Raw genomic sequence first — 26,966 nt, forward strand, 5'->3', positions numbered from 1 at the left:
TAAAGTTTTGAAACAGAAAGCATAAACAAAAATGAGAATGAAGTAGTATATTAAAATGTTAATATCTGCTTCTTACTGTCCCCTTCATCCTAATGTCAAGAATAACAACTCTCCAGGCTGTTCTGGTGGATTTTAAGAAAGTCTGTGACCAGTGGTAAAACTCTTCCCTCTGGTTGGCTTTTTGTTCTGCAAGAAGATGCAGCAGAAAGAGAAGAAAAGTATGAGGATGCTTGCTAGCATTAAAGCACCAAAGAAAATATATAAACCTCTCTAAGTAATATATGAACACCAGCAATAATAAACCCTAGAGGTTTCTTTGGCCTCAAAAAAGTTCAGAAAGAATTGATAGCACACTATTAATGTCAGTCTTTCCAGAAAGAAAATAGCTTTTTATGTAGCTTTCCATATGTGAACAACTGAAAGTGACTACATTTAAGAAGGAAGAATTCACAGAGCACTGTATGAATGCTGGATAGGCAGGATAACATACTCTGCTTCTGCTGTGGCTGGAGGTGTGCCAGCAGTAAAACTTAGGAAGACTGGAAGTAATTTTCTTCCTGATAGAAGCTGTCCTGTCTTACAGCTGTGTAAAGCTTGACAGTGAGTGGTCAGGAGGCAGAGGGAGAACACTGCAGATGACTATGCTAGCTTTGACCTACACGCACAGAGTATGTTAGTGGTTGTATATACCAGATTATTCTTGCTCTTACCTTTGCTGTAGGGAAGGATTATCCTTTTCCTTAGTAGGGAATGTTAGAAAGAGCTAAAGGAAATACTGTGAAATGGTGTACTGACTTCAGGAGTAAGTAGTGAGAGGAGTGGAGACAAAGACACTGATGTTTGGAAGGTTTAGGGGAGAGCTTGGAAAACTGGTGGCAAAACTGAGCAGAAGAAAGTTTCCTTTGAACAACTGCCAAGATTTATTTAACACCCTAGAATAAAGCTTCCACAAAATAAAGCTTCATTTATCTTTGTGAGAACGTGTTCTCAGAGAAGCAGGAATCAGCCTTTTCTGCTCACTTGTATAGTAACATTTTTGAAAAGATAGTTCTTCCACTGCCTCTGTCCAAAATCTTTCTGACCACTGCTGTACAGCTGGCTATTACAATTGCCTAGTACTGTAAGTAATCCAGTAAATTTTTAATAGAGAAGCGTGTTTTCATCATACTGCCCGTGTTTGACAGTGAATAAAGATAATGAAATACAATGAAAGAAAAATCTGTGACTGTTTAAAAGTTAAGAAGAGTTCTGTGAGACTACTCTACTATCTTTGTGATTTAGTCAAATGCACATCATGTATCTTAAAGCCATTAATGATTCAAGTCAAATATCAGTATCCAGTACTGAACTGAAATACTGACAGAATAGAACCAGGGGAAACATTCTCATTGACTCCAGTGGACCAGTGGTTTCACCCACTATTTTCTCAAAATGCCTGTTCTATCACCCCAAAGCTAGGATAAGGCAATGAATTAGGGAGCCCAGGTTTGCTTCTTGATTTAACCATCAGAGCAGGCTGTTATATACAGGAAGACTAAAGGACTGAAAATCCGGTATAAATTTAAGAGGTCACGTTCTGCAAAGTAACCTTTACTTCCTTTTGGATGCCTCTGTTTCGTTTTTCCCTTGCATCCCTATGGGGCTGTCATCTTTCACTCCTGTCAAGATTGTTTATTAGTGGGCCAGATTTGCTGGAAAGCAATTTCAGGCACTCTGGGGACCAGGCATGCTGCTTCAGTGGTGCTTCCAGCTCCTACTGAACTTGGAATTGAACTCTGGTTTCCCACTTCACAGCACAAAGCTTGACAATTTACCAAACACAAGGAGCATGCTTTAATGGTTAAAAAAAAAAACACATAAGGAAAGAAGCAACAACTGAGAAAGTTGCTTGGTAGGAACATCCATGTAAATGAAAGTTAATGCCTTGTAACTAAAGTAAAAGAGCAAATTGAAACAAAATGTTTAGATTGGCACCAGCAAGTATGGTTTAAGATTGCTGGCTCAGCACTTGAGATTTCAGTATTCATCTGAGTTTAGGATGGGAAACTATATAAGTAATGTATTTTACATTATTATATATCATATCATTATAATTATTATAGTAATATACATTATGTATTAGAAGCTCTATGCTATATATTAGCCTTTGCAAAGATGTTCCTTCTGTGAAAATAGAAGAATCCCTGGGCCAGACTCAGAGAAGGGAACTTTCCAACAACATAGCTGTAAATTCATTAAAACTTTTTTGTTGTTGTTTTGTAATAATCTATTTTAGTGTCGCTGCTAATGATTTTTCTTGAAGTTCGTGCACGGGCTTTAGTAACACCATTTCTTTCCCTTTATTTGATTGGGTCTATAAAGTGATGACAGCCATCTTTTTTATCAGTTTTGGGGTGATATAGTATTTTCCATCACCATCTGGATGTTGAAAATTAATTAAAACTAAAAACCCAGTTTTCCATTGCAGAGACAGCTGTTAAACAATAGCAGCAGCCAATATGGTGATGATCCCATTTTTGTAAAAACAGCATTAATATTTACATGCCAAATACCAAGTACTTTATAAAAACCTTTTAGGAAAAAGGGAACAACACTTAGTGACTGAAAAGCAATTGTAAAAATGAAACAAACCTTACTATTATTCATTTGTGTTTATGAAGTTTTGCTTAAATTGTGAGACTGGACTGGTAAGAGTCACTTTCTTAAAACAAGAAGATCTGGACTATGTTAGTATGGTTTAGCAGTCACATGAAAAACTCCCCCGCTGTTCAAAACCCCATGGTTTTCTGAGCTAATTCACTATATAATTTATTCCAATCAATGTGATCAATGACATGAGATTTTATCTTAAAGCATTAATGAGTTTGAAACTTAACCCTATTCATGCAGACCTGACTTTGACAGTGAGCCCCTGCGAGCTTAGTGGGTCCCAGTAGAGCATCCTAAAATCTCAGAGATGGTCTGTGTCATTCTGAGCATGGAGGATCAAGGCCATAGCTTCTGCCACGTTACTAATTTCATAGCTTCATCATAATCACACTACTAATTACTTCTATTGTACATAAATACTTTATAGCTCTATTTCCTGGATACAGTTTCTCAGTGTCTGAACTTTTGATTTCAAATGAGTTAAAGATTGTCCAGTTGAAAAGGTGCTAAAAAGATATCCCCTATCACTGGAAATTTTATGTAGAGCTAGCTGACAGAAGCATTGAAGATGATGCATCTGCAGCAGTGTCCTCTTTAGAGATATGTTTTCATATTGGTGATGATTTTTTAATTTTTTTAATGCTTGGTGTTGGTCTGCTGTTGTTTAAAATAGCAGCTGGAGACTGATTTCTTAGATCTGCAGCAGATGAGAACTTTCCCTGTAGAATTACTAATACCATGAAGAACAAGGTGGGAGCCACTGAATTTTTATTTACACTGTGCTGTAGGTGTGAGTGGAGCCGTACTGACAAATGAAAATGGCGTTACGCCTTTGTTTGGTTTTGACTACTTACGGCCTAGCAATTTGATGTGAAAGCATCTCCAGTTCTCACGTAAGTCATCTTCAAGGGGGAGTTGCACAGTGTAAAGGGAGAAACTAGCTGAAGGTTAGGCCGTCCTAGGGCCTGTTGCCTTGCAGTTTTATCCCCATGGGATCGCAGGGGAATAGGATTGAAAGCTGGTTTGCATTTGGAAAGAAACCTGTCGTTTCTAGGGACACTACATCAAGAGGCTTTTATAAAATGGAACTGTGACACTGCACTGCACAGGAAGAAATGTCCTTCCTTCAAGCACACCCTCAAGAAACACAGCCAGGAGCACAGGCCATGAGTATTGCATCTTGGTAGTCGTAGAGTTTGTGTTTTGAAAGTTAAGCCAGCGTTCCGAACCGGTGGTTGGTTGGGGTTTTGTTTAAATTTGCATCTGCATTCCCCTTGCTGAATTGCAAACCGAACAAATTATGTAAAGCTCGTTTGAATATGCATGTCTTCTATAAACATCAATGCAAACAGAAATGAGGGCTGAGGCAAGTTAAATCCCTAGAAACTTCTGTGTCTTACGACAAGCTTTCCTCCAGCTCTGAAATTAAACAGTGGGGAGCGTGTCACTACTACTAGCTGACACGCAGTATCAAAGTTTGGTGATGCTCTGACAAAGCTCTCCAGGGAATTAAAAAAAAAAAAAAAAAAATTCACGGCCGAAGCACATCTCTGCATTCATTTAAGCGCTCCTTTAACCAAAGCCCCGGTCGCTGCTGGTTCGCACAGTCAGCTATCTGAAGGCAGGTGATCACCCTTATTTAGCAGTACCGCTAGCCACGTGACAAGAAAATGGTGGAGGATCTGTATTCCTAGTGAACTGCTACAGAAAGAGGGATGCTGAGGTGCAGCAATACAGCATCTTTATTATTTTCGCAGTAGAAAGGCCTCTTCAAGTCTTTAGAAGGTAAGCGTCTCTTTACTCTGAGAGGCTGATACGCAGAAGGTTTTCTGATTAACGGCTCTATTGTTGCAGTTACTTTAGACAGAAAAAGGGGAAATGTTTGTCAGCATAATGCAAAGCACCCAGGATCTCCTTACTGAAAACTGGGCAGCTGTATTTCAATTCTGTTGCAGCTCTTTATGAGGGAATCTTACGTCAGTTCAATGGGATTTCTTTTGTCTGAGAGCAGGCACGGTATCTGTAATTAGGAAACAAAACTTCACTGCACAGTCACCTAGCTCATTAGATTATTTTCAGCTTGTTTGCCTAGCTCTGAGGATACGGTGGGAAAAAAGGAACAAACACAAACATCGGGCTTGTCAGCAGATAACTTGCTTTTAAGATTGCTTAATTACTAGCATAGTGATTGTTTGTGCTAGCTCTCATTGTAACTGGACAATAGTATTGTTTTCAGGTTTTTTGCTACCAGCTGAACCATATGAGTTTTGTATTCTTTGCAATTTTAAAAAAATGTTGCCGTGAACGGAATATGTAATCTTTGAATGTTAACCGATCAAGGATGCAGCAATAATCTCAGTGGTAAGAGGACTGAAAAATTACTGCAGAAGTTGGTTTGTACAGGCAGTATTTCTGTTTAATTATAGAAGCTTGATGCAGCTCCATTCAGATGTTTGCTTTTCTGTCTTGATGAGAATGTTCTTCAGTTTTAAGTGTGGTAAGCAAATAAATTATAGTGATGTACAGAAGGCATTGAAAATGTACAGAATGTCTAAATATTAGCTACTGAGAGCAACACTGAAAGGAAACGTATGGAGGCTTGGTAGGTGTATTTAATCAGAATCATTCTGAGTATGTGGGGGACAGGCAGAGTTGTCATTTCTGGACTTGCCTTTATGCATACTCTCGGGTAGCAGAGCTGTGTTAAGAAAAGGAGGATGCTAGCAGCACTGTCAGGAGGCATTACAGCAACTGTGGGGGTCGGGGGGAAATGACACACACCAATCCTCACCCTGCCAAAACACCTTTTTTCCAGGGCTGCTGTGTTCTTCCCATTACATTCACCCATGCTCTCCACTGCTATCTCTTACTGGACAGAGGAGTACTGTGGTCTAAAATAGCCTTTTTATTCCAGCCTTTGATGAATCTGGCTGTTATTTAACCCTGCATAAATCCAGACAATATTGTAGAAAATTCGTATAGTTGGAGACAAGTCTAGTTTTTGCATAAGTTCACAACTTTAAAAACTTAGATCCTGCTACAAGCAGTCTGTTGCAGTTTTGTGTCATCTCCATAGTATTTAGCAGTAACAGGAGAGCGATGTTATTTAACAGCTTGTAATTATCTGTAGAAACTAAAAAAACCCAGCAGTCTTTAAGCCACAGTCTTTGTTCAGGCAAAAGATGCAGCTCTCAAGCTCATCAAGAAATAAGGTATAGGTCAGAATACGATTTTGTCAGCACGTGTGAATATTGATAAAGCTGGTTTTATGACTGTAGTGTCCTCAAGACTGGAGATACTTCCTATCAGACCCTGTACAAATATCCAGATAAATATGGTGCTGCTGCAATAATAAATGAAACTCAGGCAGAGGGAAGGATGGGAGTGACAGTCCAGTTGCTTGACAGTTTTCTTAGTCTTGGACATTGAAGGAAATGGCTTAGCTGTTACGGGATTTTACAAATTAACTTGTTCAGATATTTCTAATTAGTTCTTAACATATCTTGTAGATTGCGGTCTTCTCTATAGCCATTGCAACTGTGAAATAATAGCAGCAGATCAGACTTCCTTATTTCAGGCTACCAGATGAAACCTGTCTATGCCCTACAAGAAAAAGATCACTCTCCTTAGCAGAAAACACTGACAGCAAACTCTGAAGAGCTGTCTGATGGATACACCTTTGCCTGCTTGCCTAAAGCAGTAGAGTATGTAGTTAACCTTATCCTTGTATGATATTTGCCAAGTTACAATGTGTGAGGAGTGCTGTGGGAGGGAGGAGGAGCCCCTTCTGCTCACCCCATTCCCGAACATTACTTCATCAGTGTGGCATTTCCCATCACTTGCTCTTTCAGAGCATTTTTGCTATGTCTGATACTATCCTCTCTCCCACACTTAGGTTGGTTTTTATCTTCCTACTGCTTCTGAAGCCCTTCCAACTTAGTGACAGAGTTCTGCTTCTGAAGATAACTGGTGGCTTTCTGCACCTCCTGTCTCCTTTTGCACATGCCTTTTTAGACCTGCCAACTGCAGGGTCTGACAGTCTTTCCTGCTCTGAACACCTCCTACCAGTGCAAGCAGGCTGCAGAACTGCCTTGTTTGGTGCCAGTTTTATTGCTTCAGTAATGTGCCTGTGTTAGGTGTCTCCTCTGGCTCATGGTGGGGCTTTTCCTGTGTTTTTCCCAAACTGAAAATCACCCAATATGGATGAGAATTCTTCAGTTACCAATTTACACCCATTAGGGTATTTCCATTTTAATTTGCTGGTTACAATTCCTGCTCCACATTCTGTATTTTCACTTATATGCCCCTGCTCTCTATTACATCTGAAGTTTAACGTCAGTGTCTTTTTGGAGCCTCTTCTTTACCTCAGTTGTAGCTAAGATAGGGAAAATGTAGCTGTTAGTTATTTGTAGGTTTACTACAGTAGATAAAATAGGAATCTAAATTATAATAACATTGAACGTCATAAGTTGTGAAATCATAGTTACATTAACGTTGGAAAGATGGAAATTTGGAGGTACAGTGACACAGAAGTGAGAAGAAAAGAGAAAATGAACAAATTAACAAGATACAAGATATTGAAGGAATAGAAGCTCTTTGAGAAGGATAAGGAATGAAGTCATAAATAGGACCAGAGAAGAAGCATTATGAGGGGATGAAAAGGTAGAAGTCATACAGTGTAAAAAACCCTGTTGCCATGTATCTTTTCCTGTCTATCAGCATATTATAAATTCTGCAGAGGCTGAGCTTGAAATCAAAGGAATGCTAGAAAAATCCTGATGCTTTAATGAACAGACCAATAAAAGTGCTATGAATGTATACATCTTGATGTAAAGCGAGTGGTTACAATTAGCAGCTCTGAAGCTCCCTAAACACATTTTATGATGTGAGCAAGACAGAATTCACCTGTTGTTATATTCTTTGTTACGACATTTGATTCCAGCTAGTATAGTATGGTAATAAGTATCACCATCATTGTCAGCATTCATACATGCAGAGAAACAAATCCATTAAGCAATGCAAAAAGTTGACAGTATTACAGAAGATCCAAGTAGAAAACAGGAAATAAGCCAGAAGTTTGCTCAGTTGCATACCTCCTAGTTATTAGTAGTGGTTAAAACCAGTCCAAGGCATTTCAGAATGTCTGCATTTGGAAGCAAATGCGCTTGATAAGGTGTGGACTGTAATAACAGGTGGAGGGGAGTTCTCACAGCTCCACTGAAGAATCTCAGTTGGACATAAAATATAGAACTTCCTAAAGGGTTTTTTGCTTCTGATCCTGCAACCTCTACCCCATTAACTACTCTCAGGTCATTAGCATACTTCCTGGAAGTGCAGATGGCTGCACTGGGTATAAGGTGCATGCTGCTTTTTCAAGTGCTTGTTTGTGTGCCAGTTGCATCATTTGAAGCTGCAGATGTTCTGATACTGGCCTTAACAGTACAGTGTGGCAGGAAAATGGTCACTGAGAATCGCACATGCTGGAAGGAAAACTGGTTTTAAAGTGAGGAAAACTAAAACTGTGTTTTCTCAAGGAATAATTAATTGCTCAATGAAAGTGGAATGAGGGAATCAGGTCCCAGATCTGTGATTAGGCCTGGCATTTTAGTAAATTTTTAGAAATACAATTTTCAAACAAAATGTATTTGCAGATATATACTTAAGGATCTTTTAGATAGGATTGATATAGTTCCTGCTTTTTCTTCTGGCATTATCTTGTTACTGTGCATTTGTAGTGTTTGTTCAACAGTGGTTGTTGATTAACAGATCATCTAGATGTTATTTGTAGAATATTAACAACACTTATTAAGAGCAGAGAGATCAGATAAGTTTATACAAGCCTTCTAAATGCTAATACCACTGTGAACCTACATAGCTTGTTGCCAGACCTTGTGATCTTCCAACACTGACGGAGGAGCACCCATCACACAGGCTCCCCAACTTTGTGTTGTTAATTCCAGTAATTTTCCACTGGCTCACTAAAGATTAAGCAGCGTTGAGCTAGTCACATAAAGGAGGACAGCCCTGCTCTGAGGGCAAGATTATGTGGTGGTATGCAAATGCAATGACAAAGCAGGGCAGTAGATGCCAAGTGGCATATTATTTCTACCTTAGAGCTTGTTGCTCTCTACCTGCTTTTGCATACAAAATAGAGTTAAGATAGTATTATTGAAATGGTAATACTATGAAATGCCTAGGAGACTCTACACTCCACTATAGAAAGTATAGTTGAAGACAGAGATATTTCGTGAGTACAGTCAGATAACATTGCCTCAAAGAATTGTTTCCTGTCCATGACCATGGCATGATGTGGTACAGGGCAAGTCACTAGAAGTCAACAGCTGCTTGAATAACACCAGTCCTTCTTCAGTGACCCCTGTCTGATTTTTTTGTTTTCTGGATGCCAAAGTGAAGCCACTGGGATCTGACTATACCAGTCTTTTTCAGTGGCAGCTGGTTATGAGGATCAGTAGTGACATATAAAAGATGTTATAAAGAATTCAGAAAAAACCTCAAAGGTTATTAGGCATCACATATCAGGAACTCACAATTAATGGACACTCTCAAAGTTAATTTCTCTGTTTCTCTTCTGTAACAGTGAATAATTCCTTATCTTTGAGTCACAATGCTGTTGCTCAAGGAATGTTAAATAATGTTTGGAAATGCCCAATACTCAGATGATAGCAGCTCTGAAAAGCCCTAGAAAGGACTGATTGTGAGCAGTGAGAGCAGTGTTTGAATGGTGCACAGTTAGTAATGCTTGGGGCTGCAGTAAGGTCAAGGTAAGTTATTAGTTGTTCATTGGATTGCACTGTCTTTCCTGTGCCATCCTATGGCCTGCTGGTGACAAACCTCTAGGAAGAGACTTTTGGGAACTCTGGGATCTGCTGCAAGCAGTATCAGCCTTGCTTGCAATCCTGAGAACCATTTGAATAAGACTTCTAGGTTTGAGACTTAAGTCCAATTTCTCTCATTCTATATTGAGATGCCCTTTTATTTCATGTGGCTGGAAGTCATAGATAATTGAAGAAGCTTGGAGCCCTGGATTCCTTCCATAAGCCTTCCTCATCCATGGGCATATGCATAAGGTTGCTGAAATAGCCTAGTGAATCCCATTTATTTACTCAGATTTTACTCATCTATTTACTCAGATTTGTCCCTTCATGTCTCTCTGCTTCACTCCCTGGCTTTGCCTGCTTCTCTTGTGCTGTGACACAGGGAGGGAGCTGGCAAGGAGTCAGGACAGACAGCCTGTGGCTGCCTAGCAGCAGCATGTGCTTAAGAATAGCAGCTTTTATTTTTTTAACAGTCTTAAACTGATAAGAGCAGACAGGAGACCATACTACTATAAGGGGCTACCTCAAACAAAATGAAGGTTACAGTGTAGATTTAAGATGAGGAACAAGGAAAAAGGTGACTACATCAACAGATAATAAACACTAAAGTTGATTGGAGACTAGGAAACGTTTTCATAAAGAATAATTTAAAAATTTATTTAGTGGCCCGAAGCAAGAATTTTAACAGTTTCCAGTTAACATACTGAAATACAAACAACTTAAATCTGGTTAGAATACAGGATTTTCCTACAGAAAGATTATTACCTCTTACAGACATGCCTAAGTTTTTCATCCAACCTTGATGCTGAAAATGGAATAAAAAATCAGCACATAGAAAACATAACAGTGTAATTAGTAAAAGAAGCTTTAAATCTGAAGAGTGAAGTGTGAAAAACTAGGAAGTTACGACTTTTCCTAATTTTTAGCAAGGGTTTATTCTGTGCTGTCGAGAAAGTAAGTGGCATGTTTTTCTGTAAAATGGGAATATCAGCATGTGTTTATCTACTGTGCAGCAGTATGACAGTGATTAGTTAACATTTGCACAGATGTTTGATTAATAAATCTTTTGGCTTAAACAAAGCACCACAGATCTTTTTGGGTTTTTTGATTTGCATCTAGAGGTGGGAATAAAAGTCTCATGCTATGCATAAATTCCAGTGCTCAGTCTATAGATTTTTCCTGAACTAATTTGTGATTAAGAGCTACCAAATAAATAGCAATAGAAACACAGTTAGTTTAGTATACTAACATATGGTTGCTAAATGCAGCTCTCAGGAGTTAGAAAATGAATCTATTTTTACAGGTCACCTGTGTACAGTATGATTATCTTACACAGCTGTGAGTAAAAGTAATGACTTTTTCTAGTCTCAGATATCCTGGAGTGGATTGCTTCCAGTATGCTCATTTTCTTGGTATGTGGATGTCATTGAAGCATAGTCTCTGACTGATACTGACTGAATCCTGCACAGTGTATGTCACTTTGATTTGTTGCATATTCTGCTGCAGTTTAGGGATCATTAATTCTGCTGAACCTGAAAAATTCACACTGCGGTCTCCTTTATCCCTGAATAGGCAACTGTAAAAATTTTTGTTTATTGTCTGGAAGTTTTGTAGCAAAGGACTAGTTTTAGGAAATAATTTTGGGGGTTGTTTTTAGTGGGTGCATTTGTTAATGGGTTTCTTCTTCTCCTAGTGCACAATCCAGCGGGGCTTTTTGGGACTAAGGTTCCTGGTTTCTTCCTGTTTCTTTATGTGTATTTTCATAAAACTTTCTTCAGGCTAAAGCTGTTATTTTGTCAGGTTTTATCTTTCAGCTTTATATACTAATACTTTATTTCCAGTAGCATCTCCTTTTGGCTATAGGCAGAGTTGCTACTGATGTCCAACAGTTCTCTGACTTTGTTTGTACAATACTTCTACCCATCTTACATGGATGATAAGCATCGAATCACAAACACATGGACATTAAATTGAGGTTTGTTAGTAGTCCATTAGCATTAAAGGTCTCTGAAATAACACATCTTGGTTGTAATATAGTTTATGGAGTTGCACCTATAAGCAGAAGAGCCATCCTCTATTTGAAACAAAGGACAGAATGACTATATTACAGTTTTTCTGAGCACTCCAAGAAAGAGTAATGATTTCAGAAAGTAGATACTTGCTGGGTTTTTTAAACATGCTATTGTAGCAATGGTCTGCAAATTTCTAATCTCTAGCATTTTCTGAACAGAAATGGAACAGCAGTTACAAGCCACAAACTTGGAGCACAGATATATAATATAAAAGAGAAAGGAAAAGATGTTTTATTCTGATATAAATGCAAAACAGTTCCTGTTCTAAAAATGGAATAATGTGTCAAGTGTTTAATTATGATAACAGAATGGGGTTTGCTTCTTTTATATGAGGTGAGTTGAACGTTGGGAGTAGCTACAGAGATGAGTGATAGCAAAACACTGCTTGTTAAGTCACCTATCTGGTGAGATATTTTGGCTTTAAATTTATGTAAGCATGGAATTGTAGACTGAAGAGGAATATAGCAATTATGAAAACACATCAACTCGATATAAAATCTCATTTGGGAATTGAGTAAAGGTTTGCTTTAGGCTTCACTTCTGAGGCTTTTTATTGCTTCTGAGTATGGAAGAACAGCTTTCTCATTTTCTCCAGAAGAGGTTGGACATCCTCCAGGTGGAGCAATCAAAATGCTGTGAGAGCCATCAGTAGGTTGCCTCTGGCAGCAGAAAGGCCAGAGATGGGTTAACACAAGGTACTGTGTACTCTGGCCTTGGCCTGATGAAACACTTCACCCTGCTTAATCATAAGGGCACTTTCAGGTGGAGCCATGCTGAGAGTCAGTGGATGGGCGTAACTGGATAAACGCCAAGGGCTTTTAAATACATTCCAAGGAAAATATTGTACTGTCATGTCCAGTCCCTCTCGTTTCGCCTTTCCTGGTCTCTGTGCTTGCATAAGGGCAGCGTTACAGGGTGGGGGCGGCACGGGTTCAAAGGAAAAATACTTTGTGCTGCCTGTGTTCTACAAAAGCAACTCAAGAAGGAACTTAAATTCCCTTACGTTCTTTTCATACCTAAAATTTCACAGTTCATGCATTCTTCCTCAGAACAGCTCGATTTTTCACTGCAAACCAGTGAGACGGTGGGCTATAAGCAGGACTTTCATTTCATCCAAGACCAGGGTGTACCTGCATAATGTGTGGAATTTGAGAATATGAAAAAAAACAGATGCCTAGTCTCTAAATAACCTTTTCAATGTACTTCATCTCCCCTCCTCCCATTTAGTTTCCAAAACAAGCATGTATTAACATGAGCTGAGGTGATTTCATCCATGTCATTCCTTTCACTGATTGTGCTTTGAAACTTTATAAAAACCCTCAACATGTAGTGAAAATTTGATTTAAAATTGAAATATTTCACTATAATAGAGGGAACAACACAGAAGAAACATGATTTACTTATCTAGAAAAAGTGTTTGGCACTTGCGGGCTCCACTTCAGATTAAATTTTTGCACTGATGAGTACAGAAGCCTAAAAAATGTATACAGTTTAAAGTCCAGCTGGTGAGCAAGTTGTGGTTGGGTTGGAGTGGAAGGATTCACTTTAGAAAGCTGACAGTCACCATTGGATTAATGTTGTGCTCTTTTGCAGGTTGTAGGTGTTCATTCAGAGCAACTCATTGGAGAGATTATTTTAGACTAAAGAAATGAACTTCTTGATATGTAATAGCTGCAATGCAGCTTGAGAAACTGGTGATATATCACATATGACACAAGGGTGAGGCAGCACAGCCCATAGGGATTATGACATATTGCTGTGAATATTCAGAGCTGCTCTTTCCAAAATAACTGAATGCTGCTGTACCTAGAGAAGTCAGGAAGGATAACTTTTATTCTGAGAAATACTTTGGAGGGCACTAAGAATTATTTAAAGATTATTAATTTACCGAGCTGTAAGAATGTTTGAACCAAGAAAGAGCAGGGAAAGGATTTCAGCCTCCAGCCTCTCCTTCTTTCATAAGAATTTGCTATCTGTCTCTGATCCACCTTTGAGAAACAGGGGGTTTTTAGCTACTTCTGAGCAAGTATGTAGACCTGAATTATCAAAGCAAATATGCAGTAACCTGAGTCCCAGTGCAGCTGATCCTTAAATGACTGGTCTGTGTACCACATAAAAGAAGTCATTTATGACACAAAAAGCTTATTTGGCTTTGACCTCTGTTCCAAGTGAAAGATTCCTTTTATCAATCCAATAGATCATACCTGATTATAGTGGAGCTTTCTAAAGTAACTTAATTTACTTCTTCAATAAGGAGCATTCATTAAAAGAAAAAAAAAAAAAAAAAGTGTTTTGTTTTTCTAGTACTTTTGGCCACATCAACCATGGCATCACTTGCACCTGTATGGGAGGCAAGGAGTTTTGTAAGCCAGGATTTTGGAAATATGTGAAATAGTCTGTGGGAAAGGAAGAAGAGGTAGTTGCTTAACTTTTTGGAGTCCATATTTCACTACTAGGGTTCCTGCTGAGATCTGTTGAGAGCTTGTGCACAGTCAGAAATTACTCTGCAAGGTGCTGGGCTGCTCAGCATAGCATGGTCTCAAAAGCCATCAGCAAATGGGGTGCTATGTTTTTAGAAATCAAACTCTGTACATATCCTGCTCATTCTTATACTGATGGGGAGTCTGGAGCCATTTGTTTGAATTACAGTATCACAAGCCATGCTCTGTGACCATTTTTCTAAACGCCCCAGATTTGAAAGATGCCTGTATTGCCTGTTTATTTATGACTGAACAAATACTAACTATGGCTTTTAAAAAATATGAACTTTCACTGAACGTAGAGTATGTATGTCTGGCAAGGAATCTTTAATCTGTTTGGGTAAAGCACAAGTGATCTGGAAAAATTTTACTAACTCCAGAGTCAGATTCCTTCTTCTTTGAAAAGCCTGTGGACTGTTTATTTGACACTAAATGAGAACCTGATATAATTAAAAAAAAAAAGAGAGAGAGAGAAAATCTAATCTCAGCTAAAAAATTTCTGAAGAGTGATACATACCATCTTTTATGTGGTTGAAAATACAATGGATAACTTTGTGTCAGCAATGCTTTTGGAAACAGAGCTTGAACTGTTTTTTAACTGTCTTGTACCAGATCTTTCAGGACTACAGATTCTTGCTTCCCCAATCAAACATTCCAATATGAACGATATGGATTATTGACATTAAAAACACTGTGCCATCAAAACAGAGATTCTCAAAGAAATGCTGATGCTGTTTATTTGTAATCCCTAAGCGAGGAGTTTTTTGAGTATATTGCCTCTAGCAGTAGCAAGATTTCAGTAGAAATTCAAACAAAAGTATATGAAACATTTATATTTCAGTCTCCTAGAAGTGTACCATTCTTGTAAACACAACTGTAACATAAAACTCTGGTTTACCTCAGCCCTAGTAGTGCCACTGAAAGCAGAAAAACATTTGAACACATTATGTTGTGGAAGTGTAAGAGACGCTAGACAAGGCAGTAAATGCGAACTCCAAGTACATACACATTTTTTTCTAAAAAGGTAAAAACACCACAGGGAAAAAAGTAGTATTGAGGCAATTCTAGAAATGTCATGATTTAGGATAATTCTGTCCCAGGCATTGCATAAAATTTAGGCAGCTCTCAAAATTCTGAATGAATTACTTGTGGGAAATTGCTTTTATCAGATTGTAATTGTCACTGTTTCTGTAGGAATAGAGTATATAAAACTCAGTCATGCTCTTATCAAACAGAGGAGATATCTTCATTCTGCACAAATGTTTTTACAAGCTTACTGCAGAAAATACTATCTCTTTTTAATACAGAAAGTCTAAAAATTCACTGTCCTCCAGTAACTTACTCTTCACACAACTTGAAAGAAGAGCATTTCCTTTCAAATAATTTCCTGCAGCGATTTCAGAAGCTTATTCAGTAAGGAATTGTTATTTGGTGCGATAATGCTGTAAGAGATTTTATAAATGAATGGTTTATATGTTAGTATCAAAACCCTGTTCTCTCCAGCCATACTGTACACCCTTGAGTATCCATAAATCATCATCTGACTGGTTTTGAGCTGCTTTAGTCCAAAAAACTCTTCATAGTTTTATATTTGGAAAGGTTGATAAAACCCCAAGTAAGATCTTAATCTGAATTTAAAATGGATCATCCTCTACCGACACTGTTTTTACCACTATGGTTTCTTACCTTATCCAGCTCTTACAGCACTTCATTGTAATTCAGATTTGTCTCTGCTAAATTCAGATGAACAAATTAGACTTCATTGCACATATTTTACTATAAATTGAACAGACACCAAAAAAGCCAAAGACTCTAATGACTTATTTACATTTTCTAAGTAAACTGTGATGGTATTCTGTTTATCAGTTTTCTGTACAGCTTCTGAACACAGGTGATGCTGCAGAGTGGGAAAAAAAAGGAAATGGTACACTACAGACATTTTGTGTCATTCATTTTATTTGTGAGAAGGATGCTTTGATCAAATTTCTTTACTGTTCTATTGTGTATTGAAAGAGAAAGAATATTTCAAGCCTTATTTGACATATTCCAGAATTGGCATGTTTTGTAGCAATCATTAAGCAGTTAATACCTGTATTTGTGAAAGATATACTCCTGAGTGTATAAGGATAAATCTAGTAAAATTAACAAGATTAGTATGTGTCTGTTTTTATTGAGAGATAAGGCCTGGTCATGACTTGAGCAGCACAGACATGTTTGACCCTAGCTTTATATTGTCTGTATTCTCTGGCCTCCTAGGAGAAGTGGGAGTTCACTAGTTTGCCTGTCTGTATTGGGAGTTTGATGGTATGGGGCTTGAGCACAGTGAAGCCTTTGGCTCACTTATAGGCAGGTGTACATGTACACATTTATACATAATCTATAATAAATTAGCAAGGAATCACAGACACTATACTCATACTCTGATGCAGAGATTGGCCAGAAGAGTCTTGTCTGCCCACACTAAAATAACAAGGGTAGTCCTCTTGGGGAAAGCAAGGGTAGGAAGAAACTGCAGGAGTGATAAGCCAAGCCTATTCAGACCCCGACATATATATTCATACATGTCTGGATTGCCAGATGACAAAAGACCCATACTTAATCTGTATAAAATGTGAAACATTACTGTTTGCCAGCCTGTTATTATTCAGTGCTACATCTTGATCTAACTAAAAGTGGCTATGTATGACCTGTACTTTCCAAAGGCACTACGGACTAGTGCGTAAATAAGGGGTGAGAACGGCAAAGTAGAATTATAACAGCTGTGTTCATTTCTCACATCAGTTTGTGACTAGACTTCAGAACTAGCTCTGTGGAGGAAAATTTCAGTTCCGTGTGAGATCACATGTGCTGCATTGATAGCAAGGTCAACCTGTGCAGCACTTTAAGATTTTGCTTTGTGTTTTACCTCTTAGGTTGGTACAAGAGGATGTGGGAATGGACATCCCCTTTGCTGAGAGTGTACTAAGCCCCAGTTCTGCAGAAATGAGACCTGGTGAGAGAAGCTCTTAGTCATTTTCTTAATTATATCTTATTCTCTTGCAATTTTATTATGCGGTGAGAAGGATGTTTCCGTGCTGGTAAAGAATCAGTTCAGTGTTAAAAAGAAAAAGTGTTAAGTTTGCTTTATTTAATCAATTTTCGTCTTCACTTGAGAAATGGTAATTGTAGTGTGCCATTTTCTCTTGTACATAGTTGTGTTCACTCATTTAGTCCCTGTGAAGTTTACGTAGCCTCTATTATTTATCTTATATTTGACTACTGTCTAAGTAAACTAAGTTAGCATCAGAGTACTTCAGACAGAACAGCTTGAAATGTACCACACAATGCAGTGCCAAGGGACAAAGCCATACCTAGCTTTTTTCTTGAAGGCTACTCTTATTTAAGACTGATGAAGAGACTCAGTGGTATTTTTATTTCTGTTACTATATTGAATAAGATATTCTATAGTTAAAACTAAGGACATAGCTATTTGCAAATCAGCACCATCTGAATAGCAAGTGCATAAGAAAAGAAATATTTACAGGGCATTTTCACTCATATTAATTTTTTCATGATTCAGCAGTGTCTTGGTTCATAGCTCAAATGATTGTATATTGCTCTTTAAATTCTTAAACGTGTCAGAGCATGTCCAAGGCTTGATTTTTGTCTGATGATTTTAGAAAGGTGAATCTGGCTTTTGCGTTGTTTAAGAGCTCCCAGCAACATCTGCCATTCCTGTAGATGCTTGTTTTGTTTCTTTAAACATTAAGGTTGATGTTTGTGTTTTATGTTAGATGGCCTTAAATGGCTTGATGTTACTAAAATTGATAAGTCCCACTATGTTTGAAGATCTCAAAGTATCTGGGAGATGAACTGTATGCAGAAGAGATGAAGTTCTTTCATCTTCCTCTTTTTTTTTCAGAACCTCCCAATTCTCTTGATCTTAATGGTTCCCATCCCAGAAGGATAAAGCTCACTGCTCCAAATATCAATCTCTCTTTGGACCAGAGTGAAGGGTCTGTTCTTTCTGATGATAATTTGGATACGCCAGATGAAATTGACATCAATGTGGATGACCTCAACACTTCTGATGAAGCAGACTCTTTTGAATACACTGGACAAGGTAATGTTCTAGATTGTAAATTTAAAGTTCATCTCTGTTTCTTTCTTTACTGCTTACATGATCAGTCTCATGTCTGAATGTGGTTAAAGCATGCGAGAATTAATGCTAGGTGTCCAGATATTTTTACTGTGTGCTATTTCTTAACCTTTCTTCCCCTGTGTAAAGGAGCAAGTTTCGATTTACACAGAGTGCAGAAAGTCCCGTCTTTGTCCAGTACTGTGGGACTTGTCTGAAAAGTGTTGTTCAGGAAGGAGAGAGCAGTTGCTCTCTGTTGCAGAGAACACTATAGCTAACAGCACCTTTGTGCAGCTCTGGCCAGCTCTAGACTACGGTTACAGCAGTGGTACTTAGGGATATAATGTTGTGCAAAATGTGTTGGATTATGTAAGCTGCACCAAAGAGCTTACAGTGTATAAATGAAGTAGACACAGCATGGTGAGAGAAGTCTTTAGTTAGTGATTTTTTTATTCCCATGAATGTTTGGAAAGCTGAGACATGGAAGGTATGTGCATGGCATGATAAACTAGCTTAGATGATGGAACAACAGAATTCCTCATTCCACCAACTTAAATATGCTTTCACAGCAGAGCTAGTTGTAGATACACTCTGAAGTAAGTAATGGACATTTCACTGTTCCTTCACATATCAATAATTTTATCTCATGTGGTGTAAAAATGTTGTACACTATCTTACTTTACTTACCCTCATGCTGCACATCATGTTAACACACATTCTTTTCTAGTACCTTAAGAACCATGTAAGAACTGTATTCACTAATATAAATACATAAAGATCATAAGCTATTTGACAGGAAAATTAGAGTGACCATCTTACAATCTACAACTGAAAGAAACTTTAAAAATTGATCAATTTAAACTGAATTTTCCCTTGCATTTATATTCTCTATTGCTAGTGAGGTCACTATAATTTAAAAATTGTGTGCTCTTTTGAACATACAAGAACAGTTGCATCAGTTTAAGTGATATTGCCAAAGAGACATTACTGTGTACTCAATCATGCATGAGCATCTCTAATGTCACTTCTCATTAGAAGGCTGATTTCCTTATGGGTAGATGCAGAGCATAGTGATAAGTTGTTTGATGGCTAGAGTATTTTGTAGCAAAGGTTAAAACTAACACACACACAAACACACATGCATGCTCAAAACAGAGCAGCATGTGCTTGCAGATTTAGGCTATTGGGACCTCTGTGTGAGAGCAAAAATCTCTGTCCTCAGTGGGACAGATTTTGCCTTTAAGCCCTCAAGTATGTAAATTCAACTCTAGTTATTTTGGTGGCAGTTGTATTTATGGCAAGCATTTCTTTCCAGCTTTTTTTGCTGCTTTCTAAATGTGATAATTTGTTCAGTTGCTAAAGTTGGACCAGTTTCCTCAGACTCCTAAGTGAAGAAGAACTCAAGGTGTCTTTGTTTTTGGTGACATTTTTACAGATGTGTAGTTTGATTTTTACACTAATTAATCAGCAAAATGTCTTCCACTTAGATGAGCCAGGAACAGAGAGTAGAAAAGGAAAAAAGTCACATTTTATCAAAGGCAGCTGGCAATAAAATAAGTAGGCTTCATAAAAATTGCATTTCTGAAAACAGTATGTGCATATAGGGTGAAGGCCTCCCCCCAGATCAGCATTATTTGAAAAGTAGAAGAGTGTTTATAATTTTGTCTGCAGATGTTTATTTCCTTTCTGAATTTCATACTGGTGCATCTTTCTCTGCAATAGCAACACTCTGGGCAGTAAAGCATAGCCACTTCACCAGGAAGAGGTGATCTAGTACCATTTCTCTCCAAAAATAATTCATTTGACTGGTTCCAGCATTGTAAGTTTTAACAAGAACTCTTCTCATCGTTTTTCATCATTTGCAATTTCACCTCCAAAAATAAAAAAATCAAACCCCAAATGCAATTTCAGTATTAGTCTGCCAGTTACCTAGCCAAGCCTCTTTTCACTAAAGCTACTCTGCCAGCTACAGTTCTCTCCCTCAGCCATGCTCTTTCTAACCTTCAAGGAATCAGCTGACTAGACAGTTCTTATGCCATTCTGATAATCCTGTCTGTCTATTCTGAAAGCACCCGAGCTGCATAATGGCATGCAGGGCGGGACCCTATATCCTCATAGGAATGGACCACACTGTGATGGCTTGTCAAAGTTTGCCCAACTTGACTGCACAAATATAGTTTTCATGTTGTTTCCAGTGGTACCTTAAAAAAATTAACATAATCCAAAACTGCATTAATATATCTAGCTTTGGAGGGAGTGGGGTTATGCATTTTGTAAGCTGGTTCCCAGTGTCACAGAATATGTGGTATTTCAGAACTGAATGCTAAATATATTATTAACATCATGAGCATTGTACCCTGAGAAGGCATGAATACATACTTGAGTTCCACATACATAATCTACTGATAGCAACTGTTAAACTAATTTGAAATAGTATACTTGAAAAAAATCACCTTTTGCAGTCTGTTTTTCTTCCCAACCTTAGATGTCCTCAAACTCCCCTTTATTTGCATTTCCTACGGAAAAAGGGTTTATGTGATCGCATTATATATGTATGTGTATGTGTTTCTTGATCTTCCATCCGTGTTTCCACCATAAATACAATTTTACTTGAGTATGTTTTTAACTGGTTAGGCAGTGAGGTAGGAGGATGAAATATTACTGACTGCTTTCTTGCAAGATTCCAGCAGGCAGGAATAGGGTAAAGAAAAGAGTTGGTGATAGGCTCAGCTTTTGTTGCACATGGGAGAATCTACCTCAGAGAGGGGGCCCTTTTGCCAGTATTATTATTCCCTAATAATACTTTGTATTAGGGACAGAAAATACAAGACAGGCATCAGTAGAAATTCAGGCTTCATTAGTCCTAGTAGTATGTGTTAAACCTAATTTATATTTTTTAAAAGTTAAAAGGGTTTGTTTGTCTTTTGAGGAACTTGATATTACTAATAGATTTGGTGGATAGGTTTTAATGCAGAAATCAGTAATACAAATTAATAGTCAATCCATGTATGTGTCTGTGCCCGTAGATTCTATGGGTGTAGATATATGTAGTATACTATTTATTTCTGATTTCATAAAGATAATTGATTTAATTCTTACAATAAACTGGTGTGTTTTGAGGATCATACACTTCGTTTGTGTGAGTAGTTCAAGAAGAAGCATTAATCAAAAAGGCATCCAAAAATAAACCAATACATAGAAAGGTTTGAGGACTTTTATAAAACATGATCTTTACTTTTTCTTGTCAATTAAAATCACATCTTTTAGTTTATTCTTAACTTTTACGGGTCTCTAATATTTTCAAATAAGATGTCTGATCAGCTTTTTATGTAGTCATATGTATGTCATGATGTATCTCATGGTATCTTTATTTACTGTTACCTCTCTTATTGACTTACATGATCAAATCCTGCTCCTATGACTGCAGAGACAGAATAATACTTTAAAAAGAACAGCTGACTTTACTTCAAATATGTGTAATGCATAAATGTATAGAATCTTTATTATGAAGTTAAATTAATAATACACACACAGCCACAAGGCAAAGGTGCTTCAGCAAGAATAATAGTACAAAAGAGGGAATTTTTTTTTCCCCATGGAAAAAACAGTATGTCTTAACAATAACTAAAGAAGGAAATAAAATAATTCCAGCTGTTCACAGAATCACTTTTCATGTCACTTTCTCTGTAAACAGCCATTAAGTTTGAAAAACTGGAATGCAGTTAAATTTGTTGTTAAAAGCCATCTCATCAATGTGCAATGAAAATGTAGATTTTGTTAATTACTTCACAGCTTTTCTGAAACTAAGAGTATCCAGCAGAGAGGCTGTGCTATGAGATTTCATAGTCTCTTGTCAGCCATGCGGTTTGTTGTGATCATTTTATCTGTGACTGTATGTACCTGTTCTCTCACGGGTGCTGGTTTGAACAAGCCAGATTGAATGGCTGCTCTGTACGGTCGGGAATTAATATTTAACCTCAACCAAAAAGGCCCTGGGGGAGTGAATACTGTGCTTACTTATATGAGGAGTTAGCATTATCTCATGACCGAAGCAGAGGAAGATGGGCATTATTCATATTTGCTGGTGCCAGACATGAATAGATTGGAGAGAATCTGGGAAACAGTTGAGAACCTGTTGCTCTGTGGTAATTCCTCTCTAGAGAGGAAGCAATGCTGTGTTCACTTGTAGTTCCCTGGTTTGCTTTTTAGTGTTGTTCTCATAACTGCAACACAAAGATTTTTAAAGCCTACAGTGCAGTACCTCTAGTAAGCAGCTGATTAGTTTTACTAACTAGATGCAAAAATCCTTTGGTGGTATTCTGCATATTGATAATTGCTGCTGTTCTTTTTATGTTTGTAATGATGAAGAGTTTAAAAAAATGGAAACTTCTCATTTACTGACTGTTAAATGATCAAATTCTGCTCTTACTTATACCAGTGCAGCTCCAGGACAGTGCTACAAAAATCTAGTTGGTTTCATCATCCATTTCAAATGTATGTAACAAAGAAAATATTTGGAGCTTTTACAGGAAGATGTAATATACACAATTTTATTTTTCAGAAGAGCAGACTGCTACTAAGGAGGCTTCCCAGGAGGAGTCTGAATCAATTCCAGAGTACACTGCTGAAGAGGAGCGAGAGGACAACAGGTTATGGAGAACAGTGGTTATTGGAGAACAAGAACAAAGAATTGATATGAAAGTCATTGAACCTTACAGAAGGGTCATTTCACATGGAGGTAGGAACACCCTGAGTGCATTTTTTAGATTGATGTAAAAAAATCATGCTTTATTGAGCATGATTTATTTTTGTTTTAGTTCAGTTATCATACTGGCAAGGAGAGAGAGAGTTTATTTTTCAGACATGGCTGAAATCAACCTGGCTTTCAATTCAGTGTGGCAATATCTAGTGATTATTTTAAATAGAAACCAATTTCAGGAGCAACAAATAAACTGACATACATGTGTCAGTAACAGTCTGGTCATTGTAGACTAAAACTGTCTTAGAGTCAGGAAGAAAACTTTCCTCCTACAGAAAAAAAAAATGGAAAACTTTATTCTCTGGATTTTGACAAAAAGTTTTGCATGAGAAAGTACAGTGCTTAGTGATTTGCTGAATGATATATGTGGGTGCACAGATCTAATCAAGTAGAATGGCAAAAGAAAAAAAGAATACTGTTTTCTCTGGGGCTTCTATTCATCTGACTAAGCTCCTTATGTTGTTTTTGTGCCATTTATAGTCGACACCAGACAGCATTTCACCAGCAACTGTTTTATGGGGTTTTTTTCACATAATTTGTTAACGATTATCAAATAGGATATAAAGAAAACATTTAAAGTAGGAAAATGACCTCATGTGCTTGCTATATTGTCTCCTCATCTGCTCCCTAAGCCCCTCAGAGAATTTGTAGTTCAGGTGTTACTAGCATGAGTTGTTCTATTCCTGCAAAAACAGAGGCAGGTAACTTAGCATCTCAGAGATGATATTTGAGATTTTATATGAGGATGCTTCTGTCACTGTGTTGCTGATCCATAACATCATTTAAAGGTAAAGGGTTGTTTCCACTGTGTTGTTTCCAGTGTATTTTCAGTGTTGAATCTCTATCTGGTAAAAGTGACATAAGTAAATGATGGTTAATTGTATTACCTGGGGATGTGGTCCTCAAATTTGCCCATTTACATTAAAAGCAGTAAATGCTACCCTACAGACGGTTCACAATGACCAGTGTGTGGAAGGTTTAGTTGGAATTAACAAAGATGTTTAAACCTCCAAGCATTTTCCCACTATAACAATATCATCAAAGATTTATGAATGTGATGACACCTCAGACACAGTTTAACAAACAGACACAGATGGCATAATTTAGGAAACAAACATAAAATATTTTGAGGCCTTGCTAATGGTGTTTATTTATATGCTTTTTGTATGCTGTAAACTAGTCTAGGTACATTTGTGGTGAAAACTGTCACGTACAGTTCCTACTAGGTGCTGATGTATATACGTTTATACTAGCTTTTATGAAAATAAGTATCAGTCCATTTTAGTGAGTGGAGAAGTAACTCTTAATTGAACACTGCTTGACTGTTGAACAAGAATTAGTTTAGTGGTAGACATTTCTGATGGCAACTATGAAGTACCTAATAATACACAATTATCAATGGGACTGTAGGTCATTCAGCTCTCAGTGTGAAATAATCAGGATTCAAATTTTACATGTCCAACATCTTGTTTTGTCAGATCACTCCAATCTAAGATGAAGAACATTACATTTCCTTTACTTTTGAATGGGTGCTAATCAGTAACTTAGCCATTGTAACAGAACCATGTGAGATGTAATGGTGAGTTTCAGCCCACCACTGGCTAAATGGGAAATTTTGCCTGAATTCTAGCCATATCAAAGTGAGTTAAGGACTGGATCAAATTCTGTGTCTGTGAAGTGGCAGACTGAAGATGTGGAAACAAAATCATTTTGATGCATAGGTCGTAGGAAAACTTTAGACGTCTTGAACAGTTGCTGTATTATGGTGGCTAGGCCTATTCTGTATGCTGTTCCCTTCAGCAATACTGTAGTATCTTTGGAGTGGTTTAGAGAGCCAGGAATTTTTCCTTTAACCTCAAGATTAAGATCAGATTCTGGCTAAAATTAGTTAACTGGAAGTCACATCGAGCATCTCTTGATGATTCAGTGATCTACTGCCATATGACAGATAACACCAAATGCAGAATCTAGATGGTAGCCACAAAATAGGAAAGAGAGAGTAAACTTGCCTTTCACATATGTTGATGGAGAAGTTTCTTAGAGATCTGTCTCTTTGCATAGGCTGACTGAGAATTTACGCACATGGCTTTTACTGACTTCTAGTGATGAATTAAAAAGCACTTCTCCCTTGGGTGAACATTCCTTGACTACAAACATGTGTAAGGAAAAGTGACTTAGATTTATCTGCAGGTTTTTCTTCTGTGTACCTTTAGGTGGCATCTGCACATAATGATGCTTTACATGAACTGCAAACTGTGCTGTATAATTTAGTGGACACACCTGCCACAGTGTGCTCTTGTTGCCAAACTCCTGAGCCAGCTGGACAGATTGCTTTATGACAGCATGATATAAATTGTCCTGAAAGGTTTTTTTAAAGATTTTTAAATTTATGGAAGGAAGGAAATCTCCTTATTTCTAAAGCTGGGGGGAAAACAAGTACTGCTTTATTCTGAAATGATTTAGCTGTGGGATGAGCTAGGGTGGAATAAATAAAATGAGTACTGTCATTTTGAAAGTATTTGGGCCTATTGAGAAGATGGAAGCGTAACAGAGAGTAGTATTAAATGATGTCTGTGGGAGGTGGAGTTCTTTCCTCTTTGCTTCTTTTGGGAAGCCTGGTATATTCCTTCATGTCAAATTCTTAAAAGGTGAAGGTGCTGAAAACAGGACTGGAATTTCTTCCTCATCCCTGTGTACATCCTTGCTAGAGAAGGCAATGCTACTCTTTGAATTTGACCTTAGCATCTTGACTGGGACACTAGTCAATCACCCATATCTATATCTATAGATATGCTGTTCATGTTTACTGGATCCTAATGTTAGTTGGAGCTAGGACACACATGGTTTGAAGTATTTATATCCACATTGCCCTCTGGTTTAAACTCAAACTGTAATCCTGAGCTTTTCTGCCTGTCCATGTCCTCCAACAGGATAGAGAGCACCACTGCAGTGTGGCACTGAAGACGACAGTGGACATATGCTGTTCTGCTGTTGTACAGTGACTTCTCTAGCTCTGGAAGCTCAGCTGTAGATTAGCTGGCTTTTGGCCTCTGAAAGCCAGAAAAAAAGCTACTTCACAGTGCTGGGAAGACAAGAGATGCCAACATCATGGAAGGATGGAGTTAAGGCTAAGGACTGTTTCAAGCAGTGTCCAAATGATTTTTCAGTGGATGAGATCTAACCTCGCTGACATTCTCATCTCAGTGTCGGTGTTACTACCACCAATATGTATTATCTTATTCAATGCATTATGTTTAGTCATATCTACCAAACAAATTCAGAAAGAAAGAAGTCCAACATAATCCCTTGGCAGGTTGTTTTGCCAAATCTTGGTTTGAAACAATATGACTCAAATGCACATTTTTCTCTCAGAGACATATCCTTCTTTTGCTCCCCTTTGTAACTGGGGACGCAGTGGTGGTTTTCTGTCCTTTAAGGAACAGCTGAGAGCCCTAAGTGGAGAGTGCCTTTGTGCATGTCCTTCTGACTAGGATAGTGTTGAGGCTAATCAGCTGTGGTTCCCCTTAGCATGGAAGAATTCATGGGCAGGTGCCTTGAAGCACTCAGTTTGTCAGGGATTCTGGATTCTTTGAAGATCTCTGCAAAGCCATGTAAGAAATTACTTCTTGACATAAACATCTTCTCCTTATTTCAGCTGAGACTCAGCTTAGATGTTTAGTGAGAAAGGAGAAAACTAATTAGTCTATTACTCTTCCCTGGTTAACACACACTGTTTGTGTATTACCTCTGTCTCTCCATAGAGAATTTTGCTTTGTTTGGCTGAGTTCTATGAGCCTTAGGGTTAGACTTGGATACTGCTCTCTAGTATCCAAAAAGCACTGTAAAAGCCATGAAATCTCCTTGGGAAAGTGTTGTACAGGTGCCAGTATTATCCTTTAATTTTGTCAGGAATGTGTTCCTGTCTCTGGGGGAAATTCAGGGTTTCCTTCACAAACATTATCATTTCTCCTCATGGTTAGTTTCTCCTAACCTCTTTCTCTAAGTTTATCCAGCTTCTATCTCGGAGCATCATTAGTGCTATCTACCTACAAC

General features: G+C 37.8%; 1 protein-coding gene across 6 annotated transcripts in view; it reads left to right on the forward strand.

The window, feature by feature from the left end:
* The window catches only part of PRUNE2 (prune homolog 2 with BCH domain), a 148,854-nt gene that overhangs the window by 103,296 nt on the left and 18,592 nt on the right, over positions 1 to 26,966 (forward strand). For 4 of the 6 annotated variants that reach the window (XM_074931451.1, XM_074931453.1, XM_074931452.1 and 1 more), the window contains exons 10-12: positions 16,950 to 17,029; positions 17,939 to 18,139; positions 22,716 to 22,892. In XM_074931451.1, the coding sequence (XP_074787552.1) occupies positions 16,950 to 17,029; positions 17,939 to 18,139; positions 22,716 to 22,892 (458 nt within the window). The remainder of the gene's footprint in view (positions 1 to 16,949; positions 17,030 to 17,938; positions 18,140 to 22,715; positions 22,893 to 26,966) is intronic. The other 2 variants (XM_074931456.1, XM_074931454.1) reach the window with 1 other exon arrangement.

Source organism: Athene noctua, chromosome Z (assembly GCF_965140245.1).
Source record: "Athene noctua chromosome Z, bAthNoc1.hap1.1, whole genome shotgun sequence".
Lineage (NCBI taxonomy): Eukaryota > Metazoa > Chordata > Aves > Strigiformes > Strigidae > Athene > Athene noctua.